Source organism: Aphelocoma coerulescens, chromosome 3, assembly GCF_041296385.1.
Source record: "Aphelocoma coerulescens isolate FSJ_1873_10779 chromosome 3, UR_Acoe_1.0, whole genome shotgun sequence".
Lineage (NCBI taxonomy): Eukaryota > Metazoa > Chordata > Aves > Passeriformes > Corvidae > Aphelocoma > Aphelocoma coerulescens.
The window spans coordinates 99975964-99992162 of NC_091016.1; the positions used below are offsets into that span (position 1 = coordinate 99975964).

At 38.3% G+C, this 16199-nt stretch overlaps 1 protein-coding gene and 1 long non-coding RNA gene across 9 annotated transcripts in view; one reads left to right on the top strand and one right to left on the bottom strand.

Annotated features, from left to right (window-relative positions):
• Nucleotides 1–16199, top strand: part of DST (dystonin) — a 291637-nt gene that overhangs the window by 108040 nt on the left and 167398 nt on the right. For 4 of the 8 annotated variants that reach the window (XM_069011406.1, XM_069011407.1, XM_069011403.1 and 1 more), the window contains one exon: nt 2318–2410. In XM_069011406.1, the coding sequence (XP_068867507.1) occupies nt 2318–2410 (93 nt within the window). Of the gene's footprint in view, nt 1–2317; nt 2411–11657; nt 12702–16199 lie in introns of those variants that run through there. The other 4 variants (XM_069011400.1, XM_069011401.1, XM_069011405.1 and 1 more) reach the window with 3 other exon arrangements.
• LOC138108563 (uncharacterized) lies at nt 5329–13524 on the bottom strand. The gene is made up of 3 exons (XR_011150007.1): nt 13398–13524; nt 8022–8268; nt 5329–6841 (listed from the first exon to the last, which is right to left on the bottom strand). It is a non-coding gene; the product is annotated as an uncharacterized lncRNA (long non-coding RNA).

Consider the following 16199-nt stretch of genomic DNA (forward strand, 5'->3'; position numbering starts at 1 on the left):
GCTTATAAGTAAAAAAATTTATCCTGCTTTGTCTCTTGTGCATGTTGTGTAACAGCTGTTAACAAGCTGTTAGGCTTGGCTTTATGTCATGCTTGAGATGGTTAATAGAGATGTAGGAAAGGTAGTTTTATGCCACCCTTCCCTGAGCAATAACAACACATTCCATGTGCTATATGTTGTTAAAGAGGAGAAAATTATAGGTGAGATCCTTAGGAGTTACTTATAGTAAATTTAACTGTCTTTCTTGCTGCCTGACACTAGTTGGTATGCAGATTTGTTCACAATCTAATTTTTAGTGCACAGTGCCAATTCAAATATATTCGAATGTTGTGTGGGAGTTCCTTGTTTTGATTGTATTTGTTTTGGGAAAACTTTCTCAAACTTTGGTCCTGATTAAAGCAAAACTGGTCTTTTTTGACCAATTACAAAGGTGTCAGAGCCACCTGGGCACTGTGGAAGATTCAGGCTTAATTTCACTTGTATCTCTTTTTAGCCTGTGTATCTCCACACTGTTGTGGGGTTTTCTGCTACTGTGAATTTCTTTACACTTTTCAGTATCTTTTAAAGACTTAGAGAATTCTTGCTTTCTCCCTTTACAAAATGGCAATTTAAAAAAAAGCCAAAACATGTAAGGAAAAACTGTTCCTCCCTATCCATCACATCCCAATGAATTGACGCTGAAAATCTTTCTGATTAGTTGATTTTTAAAAAAAATTGCTTTTGCTTCTTCAAAGGTTTGAGAAAATAGGAGGTAGCAAACCATAAACAGACACTTAATTTTGTTATGAAACCAGATGTCCTTTTGCATTTTGAGAGAAATTTCAAACTTGCCTTTCAGGTCACTGGATGGTATGTTTGCACTGAGAACTCAGTCCCCCTTTGCTGAGTGCAAAGCAAACTTTTCCTGTTAACCTAAGTGAGCCACTGAACAAGTACACTACAAAGTAAATGAATGGCTACTTGACAGTCACAATGGCATTTTTATGCAGCAGGACCTTGGGATTTATGCTGCACCATGCCTTATTTATGCATGGCAGACCATGTGTATTAAAATGCAGGAGATGTAGGGCTGTGTTATCCTCATGTTTATGAACATGCACATGCTGCCATCGATTGTGATCTAAGGATTTTTGTGCTCTCTTTAGCCTCGCAGCTTTGTGAAGATGGCTGTATTCTAGCGTGCAAAATGCTTGTAGGCCTTTGGTCTTGGCAAATTGTCAGTGGGGCTTGCAGTTGATTAAAGTTTCAGCCCTCTGGTAGGTGTTTCTGAACTGTATTTAGCAGGTAACTTGCTCAGGTTGGCTGTATAACCTCCAAATACAATGCTTATTGTGATTGTAGGGCAGAGAGATCCTATATATTGGTAATTTTGAAGCCTGACTTGAGAAATTAGCAAACAACAAGCTGTGGAATACACTGTTTTTATTCCAGGGAGTACAGTTTGGCTTTTTTTCTCCCTCCAAATAGTTAATATTATGTCTGCAGATCAAAAGAAGGACATGCCTTTGCTTGTTCAGTTGATAGCCGGGTATATGTTGAAAAGTATGTGCATGTAACTTTACTAATGTAAGCATAAAATGTCTTTTAGCTGAGTTATCTCTAACTGCTAGACTAAATGCATGCATAATACATATAGAGAAATTAAATGTATTAATAAAATTAGACCAAAAAATGGAATTATTGAACTCTGGGTGTGAGTGTATCGGAGGGTGATAGCAGCTCTTGTTTTAATCTATTAACCATTTGCTTATAGCACTATGAATGAGTACAGCATCAGAAACGATAATAATTGTTGTCTTTATTAAGCCATTGGTTACTTAAACATGATACTAAATTCCTAGTTTTATCAAGCCAGACCTGTGTTTTAGCAGGCCAGTTCTTCTGCTGCAGAATTCTTGCTCAAGTACAGGAAAGCATGGGGTGGAAAAACAGCAGCGATAACTTCCCAGTGTCAGCACTGCCCTGGGACTGATACAGCAGCTACAGATCATTATATTCATGTTGTCCTGCCCTGCTCTGTCGTGCCTTCCCCTTTTGACAAGAGCTGAGGCAAAGGGTATTTGGCATGGGGAACAGATCTGCTGGCCTGGTGACAGCTGAGGAATTTCTTCATCTCATTGTGAGTGGGAGAGGGCAATTCCTGGCAGGCCACTTACAGGCAGAATGCAATTCCTTTCTGCTTTTGAGAATTAAAAAACCCCAGCATAGTAGGCTCAGGAAGCGAGTAGTGCATCCTTTAAAATCATGCCTGTGTAATGCAATATGTATTTGTGATGTATTTATTTCAATTTTGCCTATTTTCTTTCTGTGATGGCAGGTGAAACTGGTTAACATCAGAAATGATGATATAACAGATGGGAATCCCAAACTGACTTTGGGGTTGATATGGACCATAATTTTGCACTTTCAGGTAAGCCTGGTTTTGCTTGACAATATGTTTTCGGACAGATTCTTGCATAGTTGTGAGGAATGTCAACTTAGACAGGACTCCACAGATTTTATCTCTTCTCTAATGTGTTTCTGAAGGTTTTGATGATGTATCTTATTTCATGATGTAAACTGAATCTCAAGATTTTATTTGCTAATTTCCTGTGTCTGGAGTGATAGAAAAGTAGCTTCTGTTTTGAACATCATTAAAGACAGTACTTGATGTATTCCTTCCAGCATTTGGACATATCCTTCTTGTTTTATTCTACAGGCTTCTTTCAATGTGTATTAAAATATACTGAAAAGTTTAAAATATTGATTTCATTCAGGTTCTGCTGCTGTGAGTATTTTAAGAAGCTCTGCTTTCAGCCTGTTCTAGTAGCTCCTCCCATGTCAGCATTTGTTTCTAGCCCCAGCGATGGGAGCATGGGTCACACTAGGTGGCACTCTGGTTGTTGTACACTGGTGGGATTGTGTACAGTATAATGCAGCCTTACAGTGTGTGGTGTTAAATGGCTCCTCAAAAGGAGGCTTGCATAATGGTCCTGGCTGTAGATGATGTAATTCAGATGGCAGATAATTCCCATTTAGTGACTGCAGCATTGTTAGTGATAAACTCCCTGCTGTGCAGGCATTTTAAATGATCAGAAATTTGCAAGATCACACAGAAAAAGCATGGTTCACTTAGGAGTATTCCACACTGGATTTATGACTGAAAAAAATTTCTTAAAAAAACCCAGAATGGCTGCTAGGATCTAATGTGCCCTTCTACAAGTCCTGATGAGGAGCAAAAACATGAATAGGGCCCTGATATAAACAGGATGCACATCTTAGCCCAGACCAGCATGTAGAATAAAGAAGAAACCACTAGCAAGGACCTGGAGTTCCCTCAGCTCCCCTTGTCACATCAGTCTTTGCTCCCACGTGGTTATATAGAGAAGAAAAAGCTGGATGTAAATATATTTAATCATGACCTATGGGATTAGGCTGCGATTGAAAATTGCTCTATTTTAAGAAATAAAGATTATTAATAACTTACTTAACAATAACTTGTTACTTGATGTGTATTTTATGTTTCTGAACCTGAATACTAGGCTGTAGGTTGCAGTACCTACCCTGAATGCAAAAGGGGTTTGTAAAGTGGTGTAAGACACACACCCTGCATTAGTCTGTGCTTGCATGACATTTACTACTATGCCACTTGCTTTGAAAAATATGGCAATTTGGTGTCATTGACACCCATATATGGCTGCTTTGGGCTCAGAACATGAAGTTCAGAAGAATGTACATACTTAGACTACAGGTTTTTTGTATTTCTTCACTTAGATTTAAAATGAGGGAAAAATCTGAACAGAGAAGTGTACCAGTGGAATCTTCACCAAGGGATAAAGCTTGGTGATAATAACTGTGTTTATGCATGGAGTAATCCTATAGTTATCAGGAAAGTTGTGAGTAGATTCAGTTTGAAGTTAAGACACCTAAATCTGGGTGCTTATGGAGAGCTATGTTCTTATGCAATTGTCTAAGTTGTCCCTTTAATCTGATAATCAGAGTGATAGGGGGGTAGTCTATACAGTTAGTATAGCCTAGACAGTGAGTCAACTAACTAGCTACTAGAGGTTCACTCCACTTGACTAAACATAAACATCTGTGCTGTTGGAGATTATGAGACACCCATGTGAGTATGAGAAGCATGACATGGATCTTATGGGAAACCCACTCTCATCTGGGAAGAGGCAGATCAGGCAGGATAAACTGCTTCTTAAATGGTGGTAAACATGTTTAGCAATGGATCTGAGGCCTGGAGGGCTAGGCATTATGGAGGGTGAGGCTGATGGAGCAATTCAGATCACTTGAAGGAGATGCCTAGAGCACCTACGGAGCTATTCCTTGTCCAGCATAGTTGCTGTGTGTGTTCTGAGATGACACTTCATATCCAGTAGCATATGCAGTGGGAAGCAGGTTTCCTTAGGTCTTGTGATGCATATGCCACCTCCATGTGGATATCTCAGGTAGCTTTAAGTCTCTCAAATATTCTAGGTGGTCAATTGACTTTCTTATGTCTCTGCTTCAGGATGTGAAACATTGCTATTGATTGTACTAACCAGATCCCCAGGACTTTTGATTCAGTCTCCTAAAGACAGGTGGCATTTGAGTGATATCTGAGGTGTGCTAGAGTATGCAGGACAGGTGTGTGGACTTCCCTGATGAGACACCACACCTGTGAGAGACTCATGATCTTCTGGATCTGCAGCTGGAGGCCAGCTGGGATATTGCACGATATCTCAAAGAGCTCCAGAAGCCCATTTTGAGGAAACTAAATCCTGCCTCCACTGCATAAAGGGGTCTCTTCAAAACCTAGCCAGTGTGTAAACATGAGTATCTAGACACCTAAGTGGTGGAGTTTTAACCATAATTACCCCTTAATTTTCCCAGCATTTGCAGAAGTAGTTAATTTCTTAATGAGCATAAGAAGCTGTTTGCTGTGTGATGTTACTGGCTCTGCTACATATCAATTATGTGTGTTCTAATAACACTGCAATCTGGGAAGTAGTCAAGATGGCAGAGAATTTTTTTGGCTGTTGTTTGTGGCTTATTGTTTCTCTGAGTCATGGTCCTTATCTGGAGGATATTGTTTCCTCAAAATAGAAAATCTCTCTGATTGTTGGAATGATTTAGTGGAAAGACATGATAAAAAAAAATAAGAGATAATACACATTTGAGGATTATGTTTCTCTTGCATCTGAATTGCATCTAGAGATGGTGATGGCTTTGTGAATTGGTACCCATGACTAGATAAATATAAATTTTATTCTGAGTTACAGCACTGACTTCTGCAGCTGAAAGTCCAGAAAGTATCCATTCTTCTGTGTCCCAAGTAATTACATAAGAGATACTGAAAAGCTGGACTGAGAAATCTGGTGGATTATTAAATTGAGTATGTAAGAAAATAACTTACTCTGTGGGTATTGAAAAACCCCAATGCATGTGTGCTACTAGGATTTATGCAGGCTTTCAATGTACATATTTCACATGATTTTAATAGTAGGTGGCTTAGTTTAAATTCAGCTTCATAATGTCATAACTGTTACAAGTTATTTTCCTGGCACCTGTAGAGCATGCTGAATCAGTTTATAGTATTTTGTATAATCATATGCTGTAGGTATAAATATTCAAATTAATATTTTCATGGACTCCTTCTTCAACATCCAATACATTTTCACTGACAACATTGGAGATGAACAACTATAAATGAAAGCAGCATTTGTCCTCATAAAGTCATCACAATGTTAGTAAGATTTAAATGCTGTGAAAACTGGTGATCATTTCTTTTCAAACCACTGCAGACATTCTTTAACAAATATTAAATGTTTAAAATCACTTGCAGTTGGTTGAAAAAAGCATGCTGAAGCAAAGCAAAACTTTGAACTTCCATCTAGCTAAAATTAGGCCTTTGTGAACTCAGACCTTAAAAAATTTCAGAAGGTTTTAAGTCATGACTCAATTGACTTTTTCTATTTCAGTTTCATCATCATTTTGCAGCTCAGGAACTGCCATTAAACATTTTTCCTTCCACTCTCCCCTGCTTTTTGCTGTCAGACCTCTGCAGGATGCTTCTTTCCAAGGTTCTGGTCAGTGATGATTTTGTCCATATATTACAGTACTATCCAGCCCTCTCCAGCCAGATGGGTACTTTCTCTCAGGCCTCCTTCAGCACACGTAACCTCTTTACATTTCTCTTGCCAGCCAGCAAATACTTTTTTTTTGCTGCTGACTCCCCATAAACCTTTAAGAAAAAATAATTTTTGATTAATCTGCCCCCAAGCAGTCTATAGACTGTTTATTTGGTCCAGCATCAGCAGTTAAACATTTACCAGTGTTGGTGAAAGGGTGAGGCAGGTGGATTTGTAAGGCTGTGACCTGCATACAGGGTGCAGAGGAAGAGGCAGCTCAGCTGTGGTAGCCCATTCCAGTAAATGATGCGCAGAAGACAGAGGGATATCCCGTGGCAGGGGTCACCATTCAGTAGACATGCTGCCTGCTTTCCTGAGGTGGCCATGTGTAATCTGGAGAGCTGGGTCTGGCCTTCGGTCACTGTTCTCCTGGCAACCATTCCTGGTGCTGCCTGGGCTGTGTGCCTTGCAGCTCGAGGACTGAAATTTACTCTGCCTCTGCTTTAAAATAACCAGAACAGTTTTAGGTCTGATCTTCTCAGTGATTTAAAAAAGGAGCTATGTGGCCAGTTGTCCCATCTGTGACTATACGTGATTGTAGAATAAAGTGTGTTCCACGTGGTAGTTACATTGTCTGTCATTAGCCAATACAGCAGCATTACCTGTCCTCCAGCATTTGTTAGGGTATACTTGTGATATTTTATTTCTCAGCTGAACTCCTAGTTGTTTCTTCTGTAATTCTTCAGTGATATGTAAAAAAAAAAAAAGTAAAATTCTTAAGTCTTTGGTAAGAAAATGAGGGCAGAATTCTTGAAATTTCTGGGACTCATCTGAATCACAGCAAGGGTGAGAGAAGCATGAAGTCATTAATGCCATGAAACCACCAATAAGGAGCAAATTCCTATTTTTGTAAGCCAACTCACTGGATATAAAACCTCTCCAGTGGGTGACTGTGACTTGGTAGTTGAACATCTCTTTCAGAATTTGAGGAGTAGTTGGCAGTACTGCTCAAACAGCTCCAAATGTTTTGTTTGTGCTGACAAGCCTTTGTTTTTGTCATTGTTCTCTATCTTGTGCAATTTTAATTTTCACATTCTCTTTGGCTTATGTTTATCTCTCTGTTATTCTGCATGTGACCTTAGGGCTGTGCAACAAAATGCTTGCTGGTTATCTGGTATGCTGTTTTAGTACCGTGAAATGACATGTCCCATTTGTGCTAAACGCTCCATTACTTCTGCTGTGTTGAACAAACACACTAAAAAGAGGGGAAAGGGATCTTAGATCCAGGAGCACCTGAAATGTATTCCTAGTAGGGTTTTGATAAAAGATACCTGGCATGGTCTGATTGGCAAAGGGGAATAACTTCCGTACAATAATTGCTAACTATATGAGACGAATGATAAAGCAAAAATTAGCAGTGTACAGAGGGTGAATGGTATCATCATTTTGCAGACCAACAAATACACAGATATTCAACAACATTGCCACTATAATGTGTTATGCACCTGTCCCATGTTAAGAACATAATGCATTTCCCAGTCACGGACATGCCTGACAAATTACAGAAATCTCTGGTTAAATGCAAACCCATATAAATCTGTGGGAGCTATTTCATGTTTCAGTGCTAATCGTTTGTTTTCCATGTCTTAATCTTAACCTCTTGTTTGTGATTAAGCAGCCTCTAAGACAGATCAAATTGCAAACAAGTGTTGGTCTAATTCTTTATTTAGGTTATGCTTCTTAAGGGGTTTTGTGCCAGAAAAAGTCTGTTGTTAATTCCCCCCATAAAACTTTGCAGCATTGGTGGGTATAAATTTTTATCTTTTACAGGTTTTGTTTAAAAAAATACCAACAAAAATCCCAATACCAAAATAAAGAAACACAGCAATCCCCAGTAGTATTTTTAACAGCTTTGATTACCTGGATCTCTGGCTTAAACCAGCGCTGAACTTCATTCAGGTCTATTCAGATTAGTCTGATGTCCAAGAGAAAGACCTTGGTGCAGTCGTCACTATGTTGTGGTGGTTCTCACAGGCTTCAGAGGTAGTCTCTTGATATTCTAAAGAATATCATCTATCCATTCTGTAGCTGACAGGTTTTAGAAGAAATTTCGGTTTCCCTCTTCTGAATCTTCAGTGTAATCCTGTTAACTGTGTCTCTTTCCTTGCTGAGACCAAAGTTATGATGTAATAAAATTTCAGTTAGCTGAAAGGGGTCATTTTTTCTTTAGTTACTAGCACTTTAATTTATCATCTTTGCTTATTTTGCTTAGGGTTTTTATATAAAGAACCCCAACAACTGATATAAATGCATTTATCAATTCTGTTGTCCTTGATCTTTTATTTGGTTCAAGAGCATAAGCGACTTAGAAAGTTAAAGTGACTATAAAGTTACTGTTTGGTTCTTGGGAAAAACTAAAGGAACAGCAGAAAGGATTGTTAGCAGAGAGCTGATAGCCTTCTCATGAATAGCTGGTAAGTATTGTTAAAGTGGTTAGTAAGTCTCAAAAATACCTATTTCTAGGAAGACAAAAAGACATAAAGGCTACTAATCATCTGCAGAGGTATATTTAGAATGCATTTATTTCTAGCTAATACTTAGAAATGGATAAATCATAGAGCTGATAAATCATAGAGAATATGCTGAGATGGAAGGGACCCTTCAGGATCATCAAGTCCAGCTCCTAACCCAGCACAGGTCACCCCAGGAATCACACCATGTGCCCTGAGAGCATTGTCCAAACACTTCCTGGGCTCTGTCAGGCTTGGTGCTGTGACCACTTACCTGGGGAGCCCGTTCCAATGCCCAACCACCCTCTGGGTGAAGAGCCTTTTTCTAAACCTAATCCTCTGCTGACACAGCTTCAGGCCATTCCCTCAGGTCCTGTCACTGGTCACCACAGAGAGGAGATCAGTGCCTGCCCCTGTGCTTCCCCTCACAAGGAAGCTGTAATGCAATGAGGTCTCCCCTCAGTCTCCTCTTCTCCAGGCTGAACAGCCCAAGTGACCTCAGCCACTCCTCACAAGGCTTCCCCTCCAGACCCTTCACCATCCTTGTGGCACTCTCCTAGGGCTAGCTGCAGTTACACCAGGTGTATTCGAGTAAATTAACCTGGAATATGCAGAAGTAGGGCAGGATTTCTGGGAACACTGAGACTGTAACCAGTGTTTTAGAACTGACTCTTGTATTTTTGCAGTCTCATTTTTTTTTGATTCTACTTCAGAAGCATCTGATTTTTTGAAAATTTGAGTTATTCTTAAGAAAAATAATCAAAATTTAAGGTATGAATGAAAGAGGATTTGCAAGATCAGGGACTGTATGAATTACTGATTGCATTACAAAATGTAATTGTTAGCTATAAAATAACAATACGTGTTTCTTCTGGCCTATCTTGAATTAGATATGATTTAACATTTTTTGTGACAGTCAGTGTGCTACTGAATCTACAAGTGTTTGGACATAACAGAGTGTACTTTAGGGACATTTTCTGTTTAAAAGAAGGTGGTATCATGCTGACTGTTAAACAGATGTAAACAATTTAAAGGAAATATGTATCAAATCACACTGCAGTAAAGCACAGTAAAAGAATATAATGCTATTTAGAAACCTTGATGCCCATGTGTATTAATTTAAAAATGCACTTGCATTGAAAATTTAAATTTCCAGTATTTTTAAGCAAATTCTTGCCCCCTGTGAAATTTGCAGAGGAAGAACAACGTTAGCAGTGTACATGTGGTAGGTTAGCTTAACACATTTTAAATTAGACAGCCTGAAGATTTTCAGTTGTTCATTCAAATGCTGGACACTTGTCTTTAATTTTTTGCATAATTTCTGCTTTATCAAAATAATATTTTTTATATATATTTTAAGATTTTTATACTATGATCTCTTTAACCATATATTATTACTAGGCATCTTGTTGTTAAACCAGAAACTATATCTGTGTCAAATGAAATCAGCCTTGGCCCATTGCACTTTGAAGTCCTGAATCATCTTTTCTGATGAGAGAGAAGAAAGAGAAGTATATATTTAGGTGTAAAAGCTGTTTTTTTTTTTTTTTTTTTTTTTTTTGTAAAAACACAGGCATGTCATTTAGAAAGATTTTTTTTTTTAATGTATTTTTCTGTTAATTAAGGGGGGCTGTGTCAGGACCCAACACAGACCCATGTGGAAGTGTGCTTTAAATCAGTAAGTCCTCTGGCCTTAGCTGAAAGTCACTTTTCTAACGTAATTTTTCTTAGCAGACTAGAATACAACTTTTTTATTGTGAGTAAAAGGAGCATTGTCACAAGTGCCCCTGTGTGTTGAGCATGCTACAAATGCAAATACAAATTGAGGCTATGAAAGAGTGTAGTCATAGAATAAATGTCTACTTCGAGAAGAAGCATGTTAGCATTGTGTCTGTTCATAACTGCCCATCTGTCACAGTATTCTGTGGTGTTACAGTATAAAATTTTTCAAGCATTACTGTCAAATTTTACCCCAGTGCCCTGAGAGTAGTCAACAGTGAGCAACTGTATCCTTGGAAATTCATCTTAGTTCATTGTTGTATTATTCATTCTAGATCCTGTCAGTAAAATGTGGAATACCTCACATTTTTTGAGAGACGAACTGGCCTTTAGGGATAAAGCTTCTGGGTCTCATTATTGCAATTCCTTTCCAAATAAGCAAGGGAAATTCAGTGGTAACACCTGATAATGCCTGGCAAGTCGCTCTGTAATTCTTTTTAGCATGAGAAACCATACACATCTGTCCTTGACAAAGTGTGCTGGTTTTAGTAGACTTCCCATATCCATGACAAAAACAAAGAGGAAAGTTAAAAAAATTTTTCTAAACAAATTATACTAGAGATTAGACTTGCTTGCACTTTAAAAGTATATATTTCTACTTAGTTTTAGGTATAGTTAGATGCTTCTTGGATCTTATGTTCAGAGCTACACAGAAATGCCTTACAGAAGCATGGGAGGAGGATAAAGCTCCATTTTTATAAACAATAACCCTAAGGTCAGTTTTCTAGATACACTGGCTTTTATGATTTGTTTCACTTTTATCTGCCAGGAGGTTTAACTCTGCTTCAAAGTTTCAGCCCCAGTACGCAGTGTCGCTGCCCTGAGCAAGCTGTTGTGCTTTTATGATGGCAGTGAAGCAGCAGGTTATTTATAGCTGACAAATCAGTGAAAAATCACATTAGCTGCTATGAAAACTCCACATACAAATAAAAACTTGAGCCCCAGCAAGCTGTCAGAGCAATTTCTGATCCTGTAGTTTAATCTTTCCATTTGTGGATCATTGGATAGGTAATAAAAACATATGAAGTGCAAAACAAATCTGCTGACTAAATCCCTGCTATTTACTGTGCTGCTTGCTTTTGGATTTGGAGTGTAGCTAATAGTTTCAAAGGTTGCTACATATTTTTCTGCTTTATCTTGCTCAAGTTACTAAGTGAAACGGGGAGTTAAAATACATGTGAGAAATTTCTATTGCTCATAAATGCTATGTCATCTCTGTGAAAGGCAATCAGCATTAGAGCCCAACGCTGGAACAGTGATGTTTTTTTAAGAGGATTGGTGGCCAGAAATAAGCCACAGTGTCTAATCAGACACAGGCCCTGCCTGGGCACTGAGCCACAGCGTTTATTGCGTGTGCATTTCTCACAAGCAAAATGGCTACGTACTGAGGCGGGTGGATGTGAAGTCTGGAAGAAATTACGGTGGAAACGGCAGCTCTTAACTTTCTGAGGAGAGTTTAAGTGTATCTAAATACACGGGAATGAATGAAACTGTGTGGCTGTGAGTTACAGACAGACAAATGGGGAATGTCTGTGGATGTGTGAGGGCTGAAAAGGAAGAACAGTGTGTAGATCCTGCCAAAGCTCCCTTAAGTCCAGATAAACATTCCCCTGGAAGAAAATATTTCAGAAGAAAAAGGAGAAAGAAACCAACTGAGGAGGGATCAGATTCAGTGCACGTTAAAGAAAATGAAGGAAAAAGACAGTATGAAGGGGAGATTTCAGAAGACATCGGGATTCATCCCAGGGGTGTGGGACTGGCCGACTTCTTCCCCGGGAGAGTGACAGTGGCTGGTAATGCTCTGCCTGTGAGTACAGACCTTTCAGCTGATATTGCTAAAGCAGAAGTCTTCTCCGCTGAAGCAAAGAGTGATTCTTTTTGTGAAGAGAGCTTTCGTGGTGATAATCAGAGGCTCGCCAAGTCTGGTGAAACAGACACATGGTTAAGGGAGGAAGACAACAGGAATTCAGAGAAACACTGTGCATGGAAAAGGAAATATTCAGAGGATGATAACAGGAGAGAATTAGCATTTCTGAAGAAATCCAGTGATCTTTGTTATAGAAAAGGAACTACCTTGGATTCTGCTACCCATATTTTAGGCAGACAACATGAAGAAACTGAGTTAAACATAACTTCTTGCAGAATCATGGAAAATGTTTCAGAAAGCAGTAAATCTGGAAAGTTGCATCCCTTTCTTTCTGAAAGTAAAAGTGATCCATTACTTGAACAAAAGTGGTTTTATCCTGATGCTGTACTTTCCCATTTGCCAAAAGAAAAGGCATTGTTTAGCATTGCACCGAACAGGAGCAAGGTAAATATTTTGATACAGTATATTATCCTTGAAAGTTAGCTTAGAATAAGTATTTGGTACTTACTTGAATAAGTATTTTTTCTATTACAAAAATATCTTCACTTTGCAGTGTATAAACCTTTTATCCATGCTATGATACTACATATATTTGTAGGACAGAACATCACACTTGATCTTTTTCAAAGGCTATGTAATAACTCTGTACTTTAGGAATAGTGATATATTCTTGTGCTATTTTTCTCTCTGTAGTTTGATCTGTTTCCTAATATAGGAAAGAGATTTTCATGTTAAAATGTTGCTAGAAGGTGGAGTGAATTTTAGAGAATTTGCATTCAGTATTTGCAGTAAATTTTGTGACCAGCTCTTCATGGTCTTGTAATTCCTTTGGGTCTTGTATCAAGGAAAGGAATATTTCTAATTCTCTTCAGCTATGACCAGTAGGAACTGAAGAATGATAGAGCTATGTAGGCAGCTTGAAATAGAACAAGAGAACATTAATCATGTTAATAGCACTCTACACCTCTTTTAAAGGATCTTTCCTCCCAAACTGCCTAGATGCTCCATTAATATTAATTATTGAAATTCCATCTTCCTCTGAGGGTAGGATTATTTTATTTTTATAGTAAAAGAAAAAAAAAATACAATCTTAGTTGCAGAATATCTGAAGGAAAGCAAATTTTTTGTTACCATGCTTACCAATTCAATCCATATTTCCAGTTTTGCCCCACTCATCTTCAGGATAACTTAAATCTGTACATGTGAATCAAATGCTGATACCGAGATCTGGTCCAAAACTGGTTCCCCTTGCTCCACAGGGACATATTAGCTTTCAGTTGAGTGAACAGAGGGAATGGGCATATGCCAAGGGTATTTGTTCCGTCAAAGAACTAATTAAATGTCTTTTGCTTATATAATTTACTTTTCTAACAGGAATCAAACAATACTTTTTCCAAGCTTAGTTTTTAAACATAGATAACACACCCAATTACAACACACAGTACACAGTAGTACAAATAACCTCCTAATACACATAGAGATCTTTGCCCTCCTAATCTTAGCTGGAATTCAGGAACAGCTTAGGAATGTTCTTTGATTTGTACAAAACGTCACTGCTGAGTAAGAGGGTGTGAGGCTTTGTCTGTTCAGCTAAGCATGGCTGCTTTTTCCTGTATAATGAAAGTAATACAGCTCCTAATATTGCTGCACTTACTACTCCAACCAGGTCTATACCTCTTTTTACCACAGAGGAAGGGAGAAAAAAGAAGACTTCTGTTGAGCATGCACATTAACTGATATTGGTAAAACACTGCATGAATATGAAACCTACTGACACGTCAGGCTAAATGTCTCAGTTGCTGAAATGTCTGGCTTTCAGTTCAGCTCCCTTTCTCAACCCAAGATTCTCAGTGTAAGGAATTTTAAGAACACTGAGGTTTGACCTCTAAACAAAAGCAGGAAAATCTAGATTTCAGACTTTAATTACTGTACAAAGTCATAACCAATTTCCTTCTGATTGTTTCTGAGAACTAGGCAAGCATTTTAATGTCTTGTATTTCTGTCTTTCTTATACTGAGTGAAGCTGGTATTCATACAAGTTTGCAAAGGTCCAGTTACTGGCCTGAGCTAGTACACAAGGTTTGCAGTTAGCAATTTCAGCTTTACCGTTTTCTTTGCTGTAATTACAGAGATCAGTAGCCTTCCCTCACCTTGACAACTTACCCATGCTGTAATGTACTCTCAGCTTACACGGTGCCTCAGATGTGGCTGATAATTGAAAGCACATTGGCTTTTCAAACTGAGGCAGGCACCAGAGGAAACTCTTTGGAACAGTTGGGTAATTTGCACTGTAACAGAGATACGACATCTTACCCTCTGAAACAGTATGGTCCTTCTCTATTGAAACATATCCTTTGAGTTTCTTTCTGTGGCACAGTTTCTTATGCATGTAAAAAATTAAGATTTTGTGTTCAAATATGTGCTACTTCATTACCTCTGTTTTCCTGATTACAGAACTCACCTTAGAGGCATCTACTGAAGCATTGCTCCTGGCTCCTCATTAATAGCTTTGAGAGAAAAGTTTGTTACTCTCTGCTGAGGCCTAATAAGCATTTCTCAGATCATGGTGCGGCCTGGGAGGGAGACAATACACCACCACAATCATGCATCTGTAGCCCATTATATACTTTAGTGCAGTTTAGTACATTGTGTCAAGTTTAGACTTGGTTCAAAACATTTAGGATAAGATGGTATCAGAGGGAAGACTTCTTACTATCTGTATGAGTCTTACTCTTCTGTTTGCAGTGTGAAAATGAATCACAGAAATCCAGCACCAGTGTTGATCTCTTAGAAGGTCTTCTCCACTGCTCTGCTCTTTGGGCTCCAAACTGCATCACTAAAATCAGTGCAAGGAAAGAGCTTGAGGCTTTTTGGTGTTTGGATTTTGTATAGTGTGTGATGCAGTGGGAATTTACAGGCTGAGAAAAAGCATGTGCAGTAGCAGACGTGAACACATTCTCCCAGTTATAAGCAAGAAAGAGAGTATTTAGTGCCAGTTAAGACCTTGATCCTGAAATAGAAGGCCTGTTTAGAGAATTACCTCTGTTACTTTTTCTTGCATAACTTTTAATTCACAGGCTTTGAGATAATTTATAGAACTGTGTCTCTGGCAAACAACTGTTCAAGCTCATGCAAATGCTGTAATTCATTCTTTCCATGCTTAAGGAACAAATGTGCTCTAGTTAAGCAGTTTATAGTAAGTAAATGATAGGTGTGTGGGATACAAAAGGTTCACACAAACTTTGCTTGGCAGGACTAAATTTTATGAGTAGAAGATTTGATTTTCCCTTAACTTACTTTCTGTTCTAGTATTCTTAGTTTAAGAGTCCTCCTGTTTTTCTCCTATGGGAAATGATGTTAGAAATACTGACAGTAATGCATAGTTGGTGGATAAGTATCTGTACTGCCCTTATAAGATTATCAAAGGAAAGGTATGCTCTCTCCCTCTCCCTTTCACCTTGTTTTGTTATGGTAGTATTTTACTTGTTAAGAAGTTTCAAGTTAATAGGGCATTTTGCAAACTAGAGCCCATATTTTTAAGTGTATTAAATATAACCATTTGACTCACCATTTCACTTAGTGTATTTTTATACTTTTAAAATACTAATTCAGTGTTTATGAAAAAGTCTGGAATGTTAGCCTTGAAAGCTGAACTACTTGATTTAGAGAACAGAAGTGCTCAGGCTGTTTTAGGTCTCAGGCTGATGTTAATGTTCCTTAACCTGTGGTGAAATGGGCTACCTCCATGAATGATGAAAAGCCTATTCCTTTTCTTCAGATGGCTAACTAGGGTGCTTGGAAGATTTTGGATCAAAAACCTGTTGATTTTCATGTAGTAAACTGAATTAACATTTTAGCCATCCAAAATTTCATCTGTGAGCTTCCCTAGTGGTCATATTCAGAGTAAAAGTTCTCCTTGTGTTTGTGTCCATGGCTAAAATG